We start from the raw sequence: 15,187 nt of genomic DNA on the forward strand, positions 1-15,187 counted from the left end.
TGTAGTGGGCTCTAAGTTTGCTCCTGACAGCCGTCAGGGGCCGCAATGTTATCCTAGAGGGGTTCTGTTTATGCGCCCGTTCAAGAGTAGAGAGTTTGCGTTTCAGTTCGTCCCTTTCTGCTCGTCATAACTTGTTAAGACCGGAGTGGAGGGCGATGCACTTGCCACGTAAGGTGGCCTTGAAGACGTCCTATAAAGTAAAGATAGAGGTGTCTCCCTCGCAATTGAGGTAAAAAAATTCACGAACAGCCTTTCGCAGCTCTTTACAGGATGCGCCGTCCCGGGTCAATGATGGTGGGAAATACCATCTGCGGTGGACAGACGTTCCTGGGGACCATGTCAGGCAAAGTGCCAGCAGACTGTGGTCCGACACCGACAGGAGAAATATGCTGCCCTCGGGAAGATCACCGCGCAAAGACTCAAAAAGATATGGTCTAACCGAGAATAAGAGTGATGGACGTGGGAAAAGAAGGTGTAATCCCTAGTCTGAGGGTGAAGGGCACGCCACCCATCCAGAAGGCCTAAGTCCACAAACATGTCCTGAGTGTCCGCGGCAAAGAGGCCGGTGTCGGATCTCTGGCGGTGGGAGCAGTCCAAGTCTCTGTACCAGATCAAGTTTAAATCTCCTAGGACAACGAGTTCACCTTCCACAAAGTCCCCCACCTCCGGCAGTAGGTCCTGCAAGAACCCGTTTTGACCAATATTAGGGGCGTAGAGGACCAAGAATGTGCAAGACCTGCCAAGGAGCACCCCCTTGACCATGAGCCAACATCCCTTCCTGTCACTCCGGACCCCCAGAGGTTGAAATTGGAGGGTGGAGCGAAAAAATAGGGCCACCCCTCTATGCTTCGTAGCAGCGGAGGATCGATAAATAAGGTGGAATTGTTTATGCTTGAGACGGGTTTCGTCTTTACGAGTGAGGTGCGTCTCCTGGAGGCCCACCACGTCTAAGTGATGGTCAATTATGTACTTCCAGACTTTCTGACGTTTCTGCGGGGAGTTCAAGCCTTTCACATTCCATGTGCCTATAACTAGAGGCATGACATATCAGGAAGCCCCCTTGGCTCTTCCAGGCGGCCCACAGCAATCCACTCAGGACCCGCCAACTCAAGGCGGGCACACAGAAAGTCCATACACACCGAATCATGTCCGTCACCTCCCAACACCATATAAGTGACATCGCAGTGCAGTCAGCGTGCAAAGTCCTGCCCCCACCCCTTCATCCCGTCCCCCACCACCCCGCAGCCAGTCTCGAGCAGACGCGGATGCCACTTGACACCCCTCATCCCTCCACCACCAGTCCATCGAGACACCACCATCAGCAGGGCCAGCCCCACACCGCTGGAGCCACCCGGCATATCAAAAAGTCCACCCTGGTGAGCAGGCCAAATATATACCTTAGAGAGCAAGATGGGATCCCAAAGACATACATACCTCGGTTACCACCACTCCCTCCCAGCCCCCCCAACAGGACCCCCCCCAACCCCAAAAACAAAAAAACACAAACTAAAAGAGCGAAGGAACTGAAAGACCCAAGAGGCGTGCCACTATAGGTACCCTCAAAGCACGTGGGTCAAGTCCACAGTCAATGTTCCTCCAGTTCTCCGGCCCGTAATATTCTCTCACAGAGTTTATATTAACCCACGGTACCTGAAGGGAGGGGGGTCCCCCTGACGCCAAACTGTTGCCCCTCTCGGCATCAAGCAGCCGATGAGCTGTCAGCGAAGGTGCCACCGTCACTGATGCCACCGCGGCCAGTGCTGCCCCTCGCTCCTGCAGGCCGCGAGCTCCCCACCCTTTGCCAGGACAGGGTGCGCCGCCGCCGTCGCGACGGGGAGCTCCCACCCCTCGGGGAGGAAGTGGTGTCATCCAAGCCAAGGAGGTCCTTGGCAGCTTGTAAGGACCTGATTTGGACCAGCCTATTTTGCCACCTGAAAATAAGCCTGAATGGATGGCCCCATGAGTAGGCCACATTTTGATCACGCAGGAAGGCCGTCACTGGTCGGAAGTCACGCCGCTTCTGGAGCGTTTAGGCAGCCAAATCCTGGAACAGCTGGGGACGATGGTCCTGAAATTGCAGGGTCGGAATCCCTCGAGCTTTCCACAGTATCCACTCCTTCAGTTGGAAGTCGTGGACTCACACTAGGATGTCTGGAGGCGGCGCCCCCGCTCCCCTCGGCAAGTCCACTCTATGGACCCTGTCCATACGGATCTCTCGAAGGTCATCCTCACCCAGGATCTGCAGAAATAGAGCCTCCACATAGCCCCGCAGGTCTCCAGCCTCGCCCTCCCATGGCACTGCCCGGATGCGGATGTTATTCCGGCGAGACCGGTTCTCTAAGTCCTCAGCGTGAGCCTGGAGGTCCAGGTTCTGCTCCGTGAGTCTGAGCACATCTTGCTGGAGTTGATGCACATCGCCAGCTAGACCCAGATAGTGTTCCTCGAGTGTGGCCACCCGCTCACCTATGCCATCCACGTCCCTCCTCACTTCGCGGAGATCAGAAGCAATCTGGGAGCGGAGTTCCGAGATATCTTCTTTTATGGCAGAAAAGAGCTCCAACATAAAGGCCTTGGTAGCCGGCACGTCATTGTCCTGTTTAGGTGAGGAGCTAGGTCCCGGCGAGGTCGACGACGGGGTCCCCCTAGGCTGGCCATCCTTGCCTGGATTGTCCTTCTCTTTTCGAAGCCTGGAGGTCATCTTGCAGCCCCCGGTAGACCACACCGGTTAGAATCCAAGGCAGAGCGCACCACACACCTCACGGGTAGCCCCCACAGGACAGGGCACGTGGGGCCCCCTCTAGCCAGGCACAGATCTTCAGTGCTTCTCACGTGTCGGGCAATCCAGACACCAGTATGGCAGCTTCAGTAGTACTGGCCAGTGGGGAGAGGGGCACAGACATCCACAGCCACCGGGCGCCACCCCAATGATGATCTGAGGGGCGGCCAGACCCCTGTAGAGCCACGCAAGTTCCCTCTGCGAGCAATGCGCTGGCGCGGCAGTTGCAGTTCACCCAACAGAGGGGCCAATTGGGGGCATGCGGAGGGTAGATCCCCCGCGGTAGCCGGGGCGGTCCAAACCGAAGGCCGCAATCCCCCCCAGCAAGAGAGGCAGGGACCGCAGGTCCGGGTCCGCGCCGCAATGGGCCACACAGGTGGCGGCTCGGGCTCAGCGCCTCCTCTCGGCCACACCGTGGGTGGGCAGGCAGCAAAAGCGTTAAAAGTCCTCCTCAGGGGCAGGTGGGCGCCAGCGGTGAGTCCGGAGCACCCAGCCTAACCCCACGCCAGTGGGCAGCACTGCAAGCCAAAGAGGGGAAAGGCTCAGCAGGCTAGGAAGCCCTGGGCTAAAGTTCGCCCCAGCAAGTACTGCTCACAGACTCGTATGGCAGGTGCCCCACCAAAGCTCCACTCCTCTACGCAGGCACACCCTCGTCCAGGCCGCGCCGCATATCCAGGAACCAGCGGCACCACAGAGGCCGGGCACTCAAGGCAGCACGCGGGTTACGCTGCACACGGGGGCCCGACCCAGGCAGGTCACAGTTCTCAGGGGGCAAATCGAGACAGCAGCGCTCCAGAGGGTCTCAGTCACATGCCCCGCTCACCCGCCGCAGTAAAGTACAAGCGGCTGATCTCAGCGGGGGGCCCAGCAACGCCAGACTCGGCAAGCTCTACGCCGACCAGGCCTCACATCCCCGGCCTCAGGTGGCTCCTCCCGCCGGCCCCCTCGCTTCCGGCTGCAGGGCCGAGCCGCGAGCAGGGCACCACAGCTGCAGAGGTCATGACACCTGCTCAATACTCCAGTCGCTCGATGCACGGGAGCAGCAACCTCACCGCCGGGCCTTGGGTCGGAGATCGCCGCAGTACAGCGTCTCCTCCGCCGCACTCCACGCTCCGGGGCAGTCACGCCGAGCGACCAGCAGGTAGGCCGCAGGCGCTATCTCCTCACTCCAAGCACCGGGAGACACCGGAAAGGCAACAAACGAGTCCACGAAGCAGCGCGGAGCTCCCCCAATCGTCCCACCGGTGAGTAAGAGCCGCAAGAGGATGCCAGGCAATGCTTTGAGTGTCGTGGCACCGGAGGAATCTGGAGGAATGTCCTACTCCGTCGCAGCCTTGGACACGCCCCCAGTCCTCTATTTTTTAATTTATATGTAAGACCTCTAGCCGATGTGGCGGAGAAATCCGGGCGATCATTCTCATACGCTGACGATTCCCAAATTATTTTTTCTCTTTCCTCACAAAACACAAATGCTCCTTCCTCGCTTAAAACTGATCTAAACAAAATAGAATCATGGATGCAACAAAACTTTCTTAAATTAAACGGAGGAAAAACTGAGGGACTCATACTGGGCAAAATTAAAGATCTTTGGGACCCCAAACACTGGCCACGCGAAATGGGCAGTCTTCCTTCTCCTTCCACCCAAGTCCGCAAACTGGGCATTACGATTGATGATTCACTCAACATGCATTCTCAAACAGTTAAAGTAGCAGCGACATGATTTGCTATTCTCAAATGGTTAAAAAAAATCTGTTGGATGTTACCAGAGTCCACTCAGAAAACCAGGGTCAATGCCTAAAAACATCAAGGCTTGACTACAGAAATGTGCTGCATTTGGGCTCAAACAAAACCGTAGTCCATAGACTACAAATGGTGCAAAATTCAGACTCCTGTGCCGAGTCCCGAGGGCCACCTCCATTTCCGCCCATCCACGTAACCTACAATGGCTCAGGGTGGAAAACCGAGTAAAGTTTAAAGCCCTGAGCTATATGCACAAAATCAAAACTAGTCATGCTCCACAATATCGTCAATCTCTGGTTAGTCCCTACTTCCCCTCCCGAAACCTTCGCTCTGCCACTCAAGGGAGGTTCATTGTCCCTAAAATCAAACTAGCTTGGATGGGCGGAAGGTCTTTCTCTTATCTTGGTCCCACACTTTGGAACGCTTTGCCCACCACACTAAGCAACAAAACGAACTATGTTCAATTCCGCAAGTCCTTAAAAAGGTGGCTGTTTATTTATCAGCCTCTCCTGCTTTCCACCTAAATTCTGGATTTGCTCGTTGCGCCGGGAAACCCGTTTTGGGTAGCTGTCGCGCATTATAAATTTAAATAATAATAATAATAATAAAGTTCCCATATGTTGATGCATATTTTCTACAAAGGTATAGACTTACTTAATTAGTAGGTACCGTATGACACTCTTGGTATTCAAGTGATGCAGTTTTTCTCCTTCTCTTTTAGGGGATGAGGCGGGGTAAAGAATGCTGTGAGGGTGATAACCTGCCTGGTGTTGCTGCTTTTGGCAGAAATGCAGCTCGACTTCTCAAAACCAGTTTGCCTGCAAAACATTCTGTGTAAGGTGGCTGGACCAAGAGTGACTGCAGATCGCTCATAGGATCAACTGATGTTATTGCAAACAAAGTCTGTTTTCAGGCTTAAGGGGCATAGTGGACACCTGTGCTTTGGTTCAAAAGGTATTAGAAAAGGGGGAAACAACATTGAGTGGATTGGCTCACTGGTTAGAGGCGGCAGACCCGTAAGCAGAGAACGGCCCGGGACCAGGGTTCAATTCCCGACGCGGCAGGGTCTTGGACCAGGGTCAAAGGACTCGATAATTCTCTGGTTTCACCCTGGAGATACCCAGAAAGGGACCATCTCACAGGGAAAACCAGGACGGGTTCCCCAGCGGTCTATAGCGCCAGGACACTCGGGTAGAGTAACAGTGCGTTTTACATGTATCCCACATTTACATTTAACATTCAAGTTCCATTGTGGTGTTACAAAAGGGGGGGGGGCTTCAGTGGGAACCTGTGCTGTAAACATTTAGGAAATCTCATAATAGGTGATTGGAACAAATAAGGCTGATTCGGGAAACACATAAAAGCTGAAAGTGCCAACAAGTATTTCTTTACAGTCCCTATAGCAAATACTCAGAGTGAAAGATTAAACAAAATATCAGACAGTTTAGCATGTGATGAGTCTATGTGGTGGTTGCTGCACCAAACCACAAACTTATCCTAGCACCCAGTATACACTAACTTTGTGAAAGGGCATCTAGCTGCCAAGATAACCAACAACCGTGGGAGAGAGATCAGATGGAATCAACAGGTAACGTTCAATCTCCATGCAAGGAGGTGCAGGCTGTGTACGCCTGTATGCAAGATCTTGCCATGCAGATGCAACAGATTATCCTTCAGAAGTAGCAAATTGATTGGAGGGGAGAGGCCCATGCCCAGGAGTACAAGATTGCAAAAACAACAGGTGATGGACAGAATGCAGAACAATGTCATACACTCACCCCAGTACAGAGCTCTGGGCCTAAATCCATCGTTTTTTTGCTCACCATGCCATTCCAGTTTGAACCCAGCCATATGCAAATCAGTCTTGACGCTGTGCCCCATGGGTACAGTCCAGTCCGAACTGCCAAGCCAGGTCCTCCATGGACTGGAAACAAGCATCCAAGGACCGGTTTCGGGCTTTCAGCCCTCATCAGCCTGGATAGCTTGATTCCAGTGGCATGGAGAGCAAGGGACTCATGTCTGAGCATACCCGTCCCACTCGGGGTGACAAATGCAAAAACAACATGTGATGGACAGAATGCAGAACAATGTCATACATTCACCCCAGTACAGAGATCTGGGACTAAATCCATCGTTTTTTTGCTCACCATGCCATTCCAGTTTGAACCCAGCCATAGGCAAATCAGTCTTGACCCTGTGCCCCATGGGTACAGTCCAGCCCTTACTGCCAAGCCAGGAATTCAAGATTAGCACACTCCTGAGCCACTTTCATGTGCAACTGTCATTCATGATTTCTACACGTCGGCTGCTGAGTTCATCCACACAGTCTGCTATTATTTCTAAGAAATTAGTGTCAATTGTGTGCACATACACATATCTCACATGAAGAGATGGCACCAACTAGGAGTGCCAGTGAGTCCATACCACATCAAGTCACCTAGTTGTGTTAGCTGTTCATGTGGGATAATTCAGGTGCACACAATTGACGCTAACTTCTTAGACATAATATGAGATTGTTTCTCTATAAGAGATTAAATGGATTTGCAAATTTGCACATGTTTTGGACAGGCTCTGTTTAGATGCAATAATCTTAATTCGAGGAAGGTGGCAGACAATATTTTTACTACTATTTAATAGTTCTTGGGTATAGAATTAGACACTAACAGCCCTGTTTTCTCAAATTGCGGTTCACTAGACAGATGGTGTTGTCCTGAAGAGTCCCGCAGGCTCACTCCTGTGTGATCGAAATGTTGATATATCCTTGGTAAGTCTCGTTTTTCTTATGTCTAACTAGGATTTGTAAAGTGGACATTGAAAGAATATGTTATTTGATAGTATGATTTCCAGAGTTGATCTTGTACATAAGTAAATATGTATCATGCACCAAGCTATTTCTAAACTTTGCACCATCTCCACTGAAATGTAATATATATTGTATTATGATGTCGGACTAATACCATGCACTTCAAATTCAATCAGCCACCCACTGATTCATTAAGTGACACATTAATACTGTCCACTGTTGTGATAAATTGGGCTGGCATATGATGCCCACTATTCTAGGGGGCACCTTGCACCAGTCCAAACGACCCTTACTGATGGTAGGTTTAAGACAACCTTTATAGAAAGCTATCCTAGTGGTAGCTGTGGAGAGAAGCCTTCAGGCTAAGTCTTGAAGGAATGTAAAGCAGCTTGTTTTACCAGTCTATAATCTCTTCAATGATCAAATGAAAGTACACCACACAAGGTATATATCAAATATATATTTATTTATTCTAAACACAACCCCTCTAGTCTCTTTATGCGGCTAGAGGCAAAAGTACAATACAAGAACTTCAAAATAGCACACAGTAAATAGCACAGTATACGTTTTGCCCTAGGGGCCTCACAAACAATATACTAAAATAGTGGTATAAGTACCACGTGAAGGCTAGAAGTCAGGCCTAGGGCCTCTAGAACTGCTGGGGCAACCAGGAACCACCCAAGGTAGGGACGCAGGAGACCCAAGGGGACTCGTGCAGTGTCTAAACACAGCTGCTAATCACCATTGACCTTCTATGGGAAACAAAGTTACAATTTTAAAGATTAAGGACACTTAGGGGTGAACTACGATGGAACCCTTTTAGATTTAGACACTTTGAGAGTCAAGACCCACAGGAGCACCGGAGTACTTGTGTTACCTTACCCAGGGAAGCCGGGTGCATAGGTGTCTTTTGGTGTTGGGTTTCGTCGTCTATTCCAATGGAGTGCTGCAGGCGACAAGAGGAAAATTGTCCGGGCGGATCCAAGGGTTGATTGGAGATGTGAAGAACCTGAAAGAAGAGGGGACAGAGACTGGGTCACTAGCCAGCGACCAGGACAGCGACAGGAAGATGCCAGCAGATGTCGGGTGTTTTCAGGTGAAGTAGGTGAGCTTTACTCTTCAGCCACGAGGACCAGAAGGCGTCGACGATGACCAGGAGCTGGATTCAAGCTGTCCCATGAAGGGTGTCGAGTTTTGCAGCGCCAGAATCCGGTTTGGACCCAACAAGCCTTGGCAACAGCAACCCACGCTAGATCCAAAGATTGGCTTAGGTGCAGACCAGCAAGTTTTGAGGGACTCACCCTTTGGAGGGGAGTCAGAGCACGTCTGGAGCAACCAGGAAAGCTAAAAAAAACTAAGGATTGTCCTTCATGGGGACCCACTAGCAAACGGACTAGAGATTGCGTCGGAGTCTCGAGCGGAAATGCAAAGAACGGGCCCACGGAACACTCGTGGAGTGTAGGCCTCTGAGCTTCGGTGCAAAAGGTGCTCAGGGCAGGGGCTTCAAATACCCCAATGCACAACTTCGGGAAACTTCGAGAAGTAGTTGCAGTTGCAAAATTGCAGGATGTCCAGGATTTCCAGTCGCACGTCTCTCGTGTTAGCTACAGGTCTCAGCTTTGCTGGGGACTCGTGTCAGCCTCGGAGATGTCTGGAAGTCCGTGTCCTGTGTCACAGATTCTTCAGGATCCGGCGGGAGCCTTGAAAATGCAGACCGGCAAGATGCTTCTTTAGGTGCCTGTTTGAACAGGGGTCACTCCTTGACCCCAAGGGAGATTCTTAAGTCTTTCAGTCGAAATGGTCGAAGGGCCAAGATTTCTTCTTCAGAGTTCGTCCAGGGTAATCTACATACAGTCTACCAAAAGTCTTCCAAAAGGCATGGAAGTAGATAATTGAGTAGGCTGGCATTTACTGACCTCAAAGCAAGGGTAGTAGAGGAGAATATCGTCTTGTAAAATGTATTTCCCGGATTCAACTCAAGATCAGGTTGAGTGGTAGGAAAGACTTTGGGATTTACTTTGCTTGTGAACCTGTGACGACCAAACTCTCTTACGTTCGATGTTGTGTAAGAAATTCAAGGTCACCCGGTGCAGAATGATGGCGACAAGCAGCCGGTCGGTTAACTGGTGAACCTGAACATGGCTTCATTCAAGTGCCCAAAAGTGTGTATGGCCTGTAAGTGCCTTGTTAAGTGGCAGTAGAGGTTCTGCAGTGGTCTGACCTGGCTGAAGTACCTCATTTAAAACATTAATCGTGGCCTCCACAGTGGGAAGCTGTAGGTCTAAGCCTTTTGCAGGCCTGTGCACAATGACTGTGAAGGAGGCGCTTTCCTCTGTAGCAGGACTAGAGGGAGATACATGGCAAGTAACTGGAAAAGTATACAGACCATTGGCCTCTCTGAGTTTCACATTTCAGTTATCCTCATCAGATTGTAGAATATCTATCTATCTATCTATCTATCTATCTATCTATCTATATATATATATATATATATATATATATATATATATATATATATATATATATATATATATATATATATATATATATATATATATATATATATAATGAACTGTAAATCTTCCTCCGGCACTATCGATATGATTGAAACCGGCACATGTGGTACTGCCAGAAAATAAGTTGACACTGGAGAAGGTGCTGAACCCGATGCAGGATCAAAGGGCAGAGATAGTTACAACAGCAAACCCACCTGCGAGTGGAGGACCCTGTAGATTGAGCCAGAAGGCACACTAGAGGGAACTGGTGAAGTGCCGGCAGCAGGACTTTGCTGAATGTCTCCACTTGCAGAGACATCGCTGATGTACCTGGAAACTCTGGGTGCGCTGGCACTAGACTCTGATACAGCTCCGATGGCACCCGGGAGCCAGACTGCAAGGCATGGTGGCACCCTTTCTTCAGTCCGAGTGAGGCAGGGAAGGGATCAATTCTTGCTTCAACTCGTTATGCTTTCTCTTGGATTTCACTAAAGGCTACACCCCAATGATCTGTCGTAGATCCAACTTGAAAGCAGGAACTAGACTTTTCTTTTGACTATGAGCTGTCACGTAGTGGAGTCTTCTTATATTTGCTGATGTAAAGTTAGGCCTCATGGTTCTGTTTGGCCTTGGGGTTCATCTGAGATCTGGAGTTGTGTTTCGACCCCAGGCACCAAAAACACACTTTATGAGGGCCCATCACAGGCATCAGTTTGTGACAGTTCCTTCATGGGTTGAACACTATCTTGGGGGGGTAACACATTTTCCCTTGCACACACATTAATTTTGATAAAATATGTGATTTTAAGCTCAAGGAGATGCTCTGCATCTGCGTCTTATGGAGCAGAAATACAGCAACTGACATCAGCATACATGAACGGTGCTTATATGGGGCTCCATTTGCAATTTCAGAACGAAGTCCAAGTAGAACTGCACCACCTACCAGCATGCAAGAGTACTGCTTTAGAGATTTTCCAGATCCAGCTTGACGCTTGGTGAAAATTTAGAAGGTAATGAATCTTCAGTTAGTAGTATCCATCACAAGATATTCAATTAACAGCTGCATAATCGTGGAACTATTTACAAATAAGATATTTAATAAATAACAAGTGTGTGATGTTCAGCACAGACAAGCAAGAGACATGATCAAAATGGTAGGGCAGCAGAACATGTTGATTTGTGGAGCTTCAGAGAAGTCTGTGGATTGATCAAGGTGTTGAGATTATCATAGGTCTAGTGGAGGAAGGAGGTGGTGTTGGTCTAGATAGCTGCTGGGGAGTCCCAGGGTTAAGACAGCACCTCCCTGCTTTGCCTGCCAGGGAAGGTAAAACCCTGACACAAACGAATCTGAGCAGTGCATTACGTTGGGAACAGTGGAGATATAAGTCAGACACCTTGGTCTTTTGAGTCAGCCACCTTATGCATACCAGTTTTCACTGACCAATAGCTTGATGGCAACTCTTCATAGTTGGAATGATATAAATGCATTGTTACTGAAAGTGCCAGGACACAGCATCAGCTCTGCTTCCCCAGCTTTACAAGGCAATCTAACAGCATCTCTGGGTTATAAGGTTGCACCTGTGGGTGACATGCTAACCAACTAAAACTCACTGCTGCAGCATCCAGCTGACTTATACCAGGAACATGCAATGGATGTCTGGGAGAGGTATCTGGGACGAGAAGGAAGATTTGTAAGATCAAAAGTGGTAACTGGACACAGTGAAGCTTGGGACCGCCAGCTAAAATTAAAAACCCAAGGATTCCCAGGTTTTTTTAAAATTTATTTTTTACTCTTGCATCCAAGGCGAAAGAAGGTGAATGTAAGGCAAGTCAATACCTTAACTGCAATATTTCTGTTTTAGAATCACTTAACCGTAGGCCATTATTACCCATCCAATTAACTATCAGCAACAAACGTTTCGGCAAATCCTGCAGTTTAGCTGTAGACCGGTTTGGATGACCTAAGTAAATCTTAAATCTGACCCTCATAAAGTGGTTTTAAGTATATAATAAACTGTAGTGGTGGAAGAAGGTGTGAGCCTTGCAGTAGTCTACAGCACACTCTCAGGGCAAGAAGTGACATTAACACTGGGGAGGTGCTGCCTATAAGGTTGAATGGGGGGGGGGGGGTGTTCTATGAAAGTCCATAAACTTCACATTAGCTTCAACAACGGCAATTAACATTCTTTGCATAGTGGCTTCATTGAACTTACTTTGAAAAAGGGCAGAAATTTGCTGAAGCATTGCAAAAAATGGCACCTTATTATACATCAAGTAAAGCATGTTATAACAAAATACTTACATCAAATTCCTTATTTAGTGCATGGTCAGACTGATGATGCATAGATAGCAATTCTTTTGTAATAAGCTGAAGATTGGAAGGGGAGCTTTCAGCCAACATTATTAAAACTTCATAGGCGGCCAATCTACTATTTACTGTGCTGCACCTAAAATGAAAAATGTGCCATTAGAGGAAAACTGTTTTCCAAAACACCAATTAACAAACTCTGTAAAATAAGTGATTTCTGGAAATTTTCAACGATGTCCAACACAGTACAACACCAAAGTCAAATAAGAGGCTCATACTTCTTGCAAAATATGCACCTTAAAAACAACAGAGCGGGCTACACTCCTTGTTATATTTAAGACTTTTTCATTTAGCTTTTGCTCCGTTATAATTAGGGCAATCCATTGCACTGATGGAAGGGACTAGTTCATATGTCACAGAACAAAAAGACATAATTCCATGGGAAATCTCTCTATGAAACATGCTCGTAATTTGCCCTACCACATTAGTTGCCTTTTGTTTCATAAGCAGAATTTACACATATTGGAAATGAGTATATGGAATAGACTGAGTTATTTGACTAGTAGAGCACCTTTTTGGAATCGGGATCATTTACAATACGTGAAAAGCTATTTTTTAAGTCCTTGTGGTACTGTGATAGGCTATTATTGTCATACTATATTGTTTTATTTCAGAATTCCAAAATGGGTGAAAAGGAACATTAGGTTGTGCCATCCAAGGCTTCTTCCAACAATACATAGCACAGGAATCCCAGAACAAGACAACAGGTTTGCCAAGACTGCACCAGAGGAAGGTGTAGAAGCCAATAATCAAAATATGAATATTACCTGGTGTCTCAGAATAGCAATCACTGCAACATGACAGGAAATGGCATGGGATGCTACATTCCAACTGTAAGAATCAAGTTCTGACAGACAGTGCAGACTGCTCCAACCTCTGAAAAAGCAATTGTACAGCCAGCTGTGTTCCAAGACTGGAACGTCTAACTGTGTCTTGCAAATACACACTTATGGGTGACCAAATAGAAACTACTGCAAGCAAAAATTGAAGACAGTACTCTGCTTTTTATGATACAAAAGATCTGCCATTCTGAAGAGCAGAATTCCAAGTTTATACCATGGAGAACAAGGATAAAAAAATGTGTTCTCCTTTATGCACAGAGCTAAGTACTTTCCAGTCCAGTTCAGGTAGAAACATGAAATACTCCTCCTGTGGTTCATCACACCCAACTGATACGTTGGTACTGCTAAAGAAATGCCACCTCACTTTACGTATGACTGCTAATTTAGTCAGGAGAACTTCTGATGGATGAAATGTAATGGGTGGGCCATTATGCCACAAACAATTTGGCAGAGGGTATTCTCTCTTTGAACTCCAGAGTGCATGTCTGTCATGGAAGAAGTGCAAAACTGGAATGCCACGGAGTTCAGGGAGGTGCAGAAGAGATGGTGAGGAAGAAAAACCAGAGACAAGCAAAATGACCCCAAGAGCATATTCACTTCAGGATCTCCTTGTACAGCATCACGATACATGGTGACACCACAATGTGTTGGAAGAAATTGCCCCCCAAATGTGCCAGAGTGATTGTTAAATTGCTACATATTATTTTAAAATGGTTAATGCTGACACCGTCTAAAGAAAACGAAGTTGTTTGGGTGAAAGCATACTCAAATATGTTGGAATATGTCTGAATGCAATGCTCAAACTAAAACGCACACGTGGCTATCCACCCTAGATGGAGCAACCAAACAACAGGCAGCATTTCATTAACCTGACCAAAAAAATATTTTTTCCAGTATGAGGCAGGGCCAATTGGAGATAGTTTTTGCTCCAAATGTATCTAGATAAACATGCCCATGCACACTTCTTACATCACTCCAATTATTGACAATACAGGATGTAAACCTTTGAATACTTATTCATAGTTCATGGGCTACCTTATATTTTTTTCACATGCAGACAACGAAAATCAGGAGAGTCCTGTCCTGATGACTTTTCAACGATCTGGTGTAAAACAACCCAAAAACATCCTGAATCATCAATTATTGTAAACAAGAAACACTATGTTTTACGATTGTGGAGATGAATGCATCAAATTACAATGTAATCTCATGATCAGTCTCATCTAGCAACTATTAAGCTGATGCTTTTGTAATAAAATCTTCAGGGTAATGCTAGAAATCTTTGAATTAGGATGTAGAATTGATTATTCAATAAAAGCAGTGTACTAAAATGGAGATTAACAAGACTAGCTCGTAACACTGTTTCAAAATAAGGAGTGTACTAGTTACAGTCTAACTAATCTCCCTCAGACGAACCAAACAAAAACACTGTTCTAAGAGGCCAGTAATAGGTAGGAAATTGCATAACTGGTAGACTACTAGCAAAACAACAAAGGAACTGTCTGGTGCAGTCATCTTAAAATGAAAAAGTCCTCAACTGCAATAATGTAGAACTATTATTACTTCCCAAGAGCAGGATGAATACTCCAAAGATAGAAGTATGCAGCGAGGGATGACTAACTGGTATTATATGAAATGGAGAAAGTGATTCACCTGTCCTACAATTCTTTTCGGTAGACAGGGTGTGGCATTATCTAAGTTGAACCTAATGAAGTAGTTAAACAACTTACTTATGTACAGTACTGCTGTTTCTATGAAAATCTATCTAATCACAGATTCCTCAACTTTTGAATACTACCCAGGCATCAGACTGGATACGGAAAATCTTCAGTAGTACCCGTGTGAGCAGGCGCCTCCGCGTTTACTTTATTCAGCGACAGATACAACGTATGAAGATCTTTATAAACACCACCCATGATCACTGACAATGGTTGCTTTCTTAACACTTCCGCAGATGCGGAGTCAGAGTGGTCATGAACAGTATGCAGAATCCTAAATTAGGATCTTTTTATGTGAGGAGACCAGTTCACGTACGTGGGAGGGATAGTGAGGAAAATGCTGAGCCTCTACCAGAAAAAGCATTACTGAAGGTAAGTAACTTGTTCTTCTGATAGAGAATTCTAACCACAAGTTTCTCACCTTTTAAAATGCTACCCAAGCAAT

At 47.1% G+C, this 15,187-nt stretch overlaps 1 protein-coding gene across 3 annotated transcripts in view; it reads right to left on the reverse strand.

Annotated features, from left to right (window-relative positions):
* USP24 (ubiquitin specific peptidase 24) overlaps positions 1-15,187 on the reverse strand; it is a 1,909,144-nt gene that overhangs the window by 969,689 nt on the left and 924,268 nt on the right. For all 3 annotated transcript variants that reach the window (XM_086952711.1, XM_086952716.1, XM_086952707.1), the window contains exon 41: positions 12,117-12,261. In XM_086952711.1, the coding sequence (XP_086808837.1) occupies positions 12,117-12,261 (145 nt within the window). The remainder of the gene's footprint in view (positions 1-12,116; positions 12,262-15,187) is intronic.

Source organism: Lissotriton vulgaris, chromosome 1_1 (assembly GCF_964263255.1).
Source record: "Lissotriton vulgaris chromosome 1_1, aLisVul1.2, whole genome shotgun sequence".
NCBI classification, from domain to species: Eukaryota; Metazoa; Chordata; class Amphibia; order Caudata; family Salamandridae; genus Lissotriton; species Lissotriton vulgaris.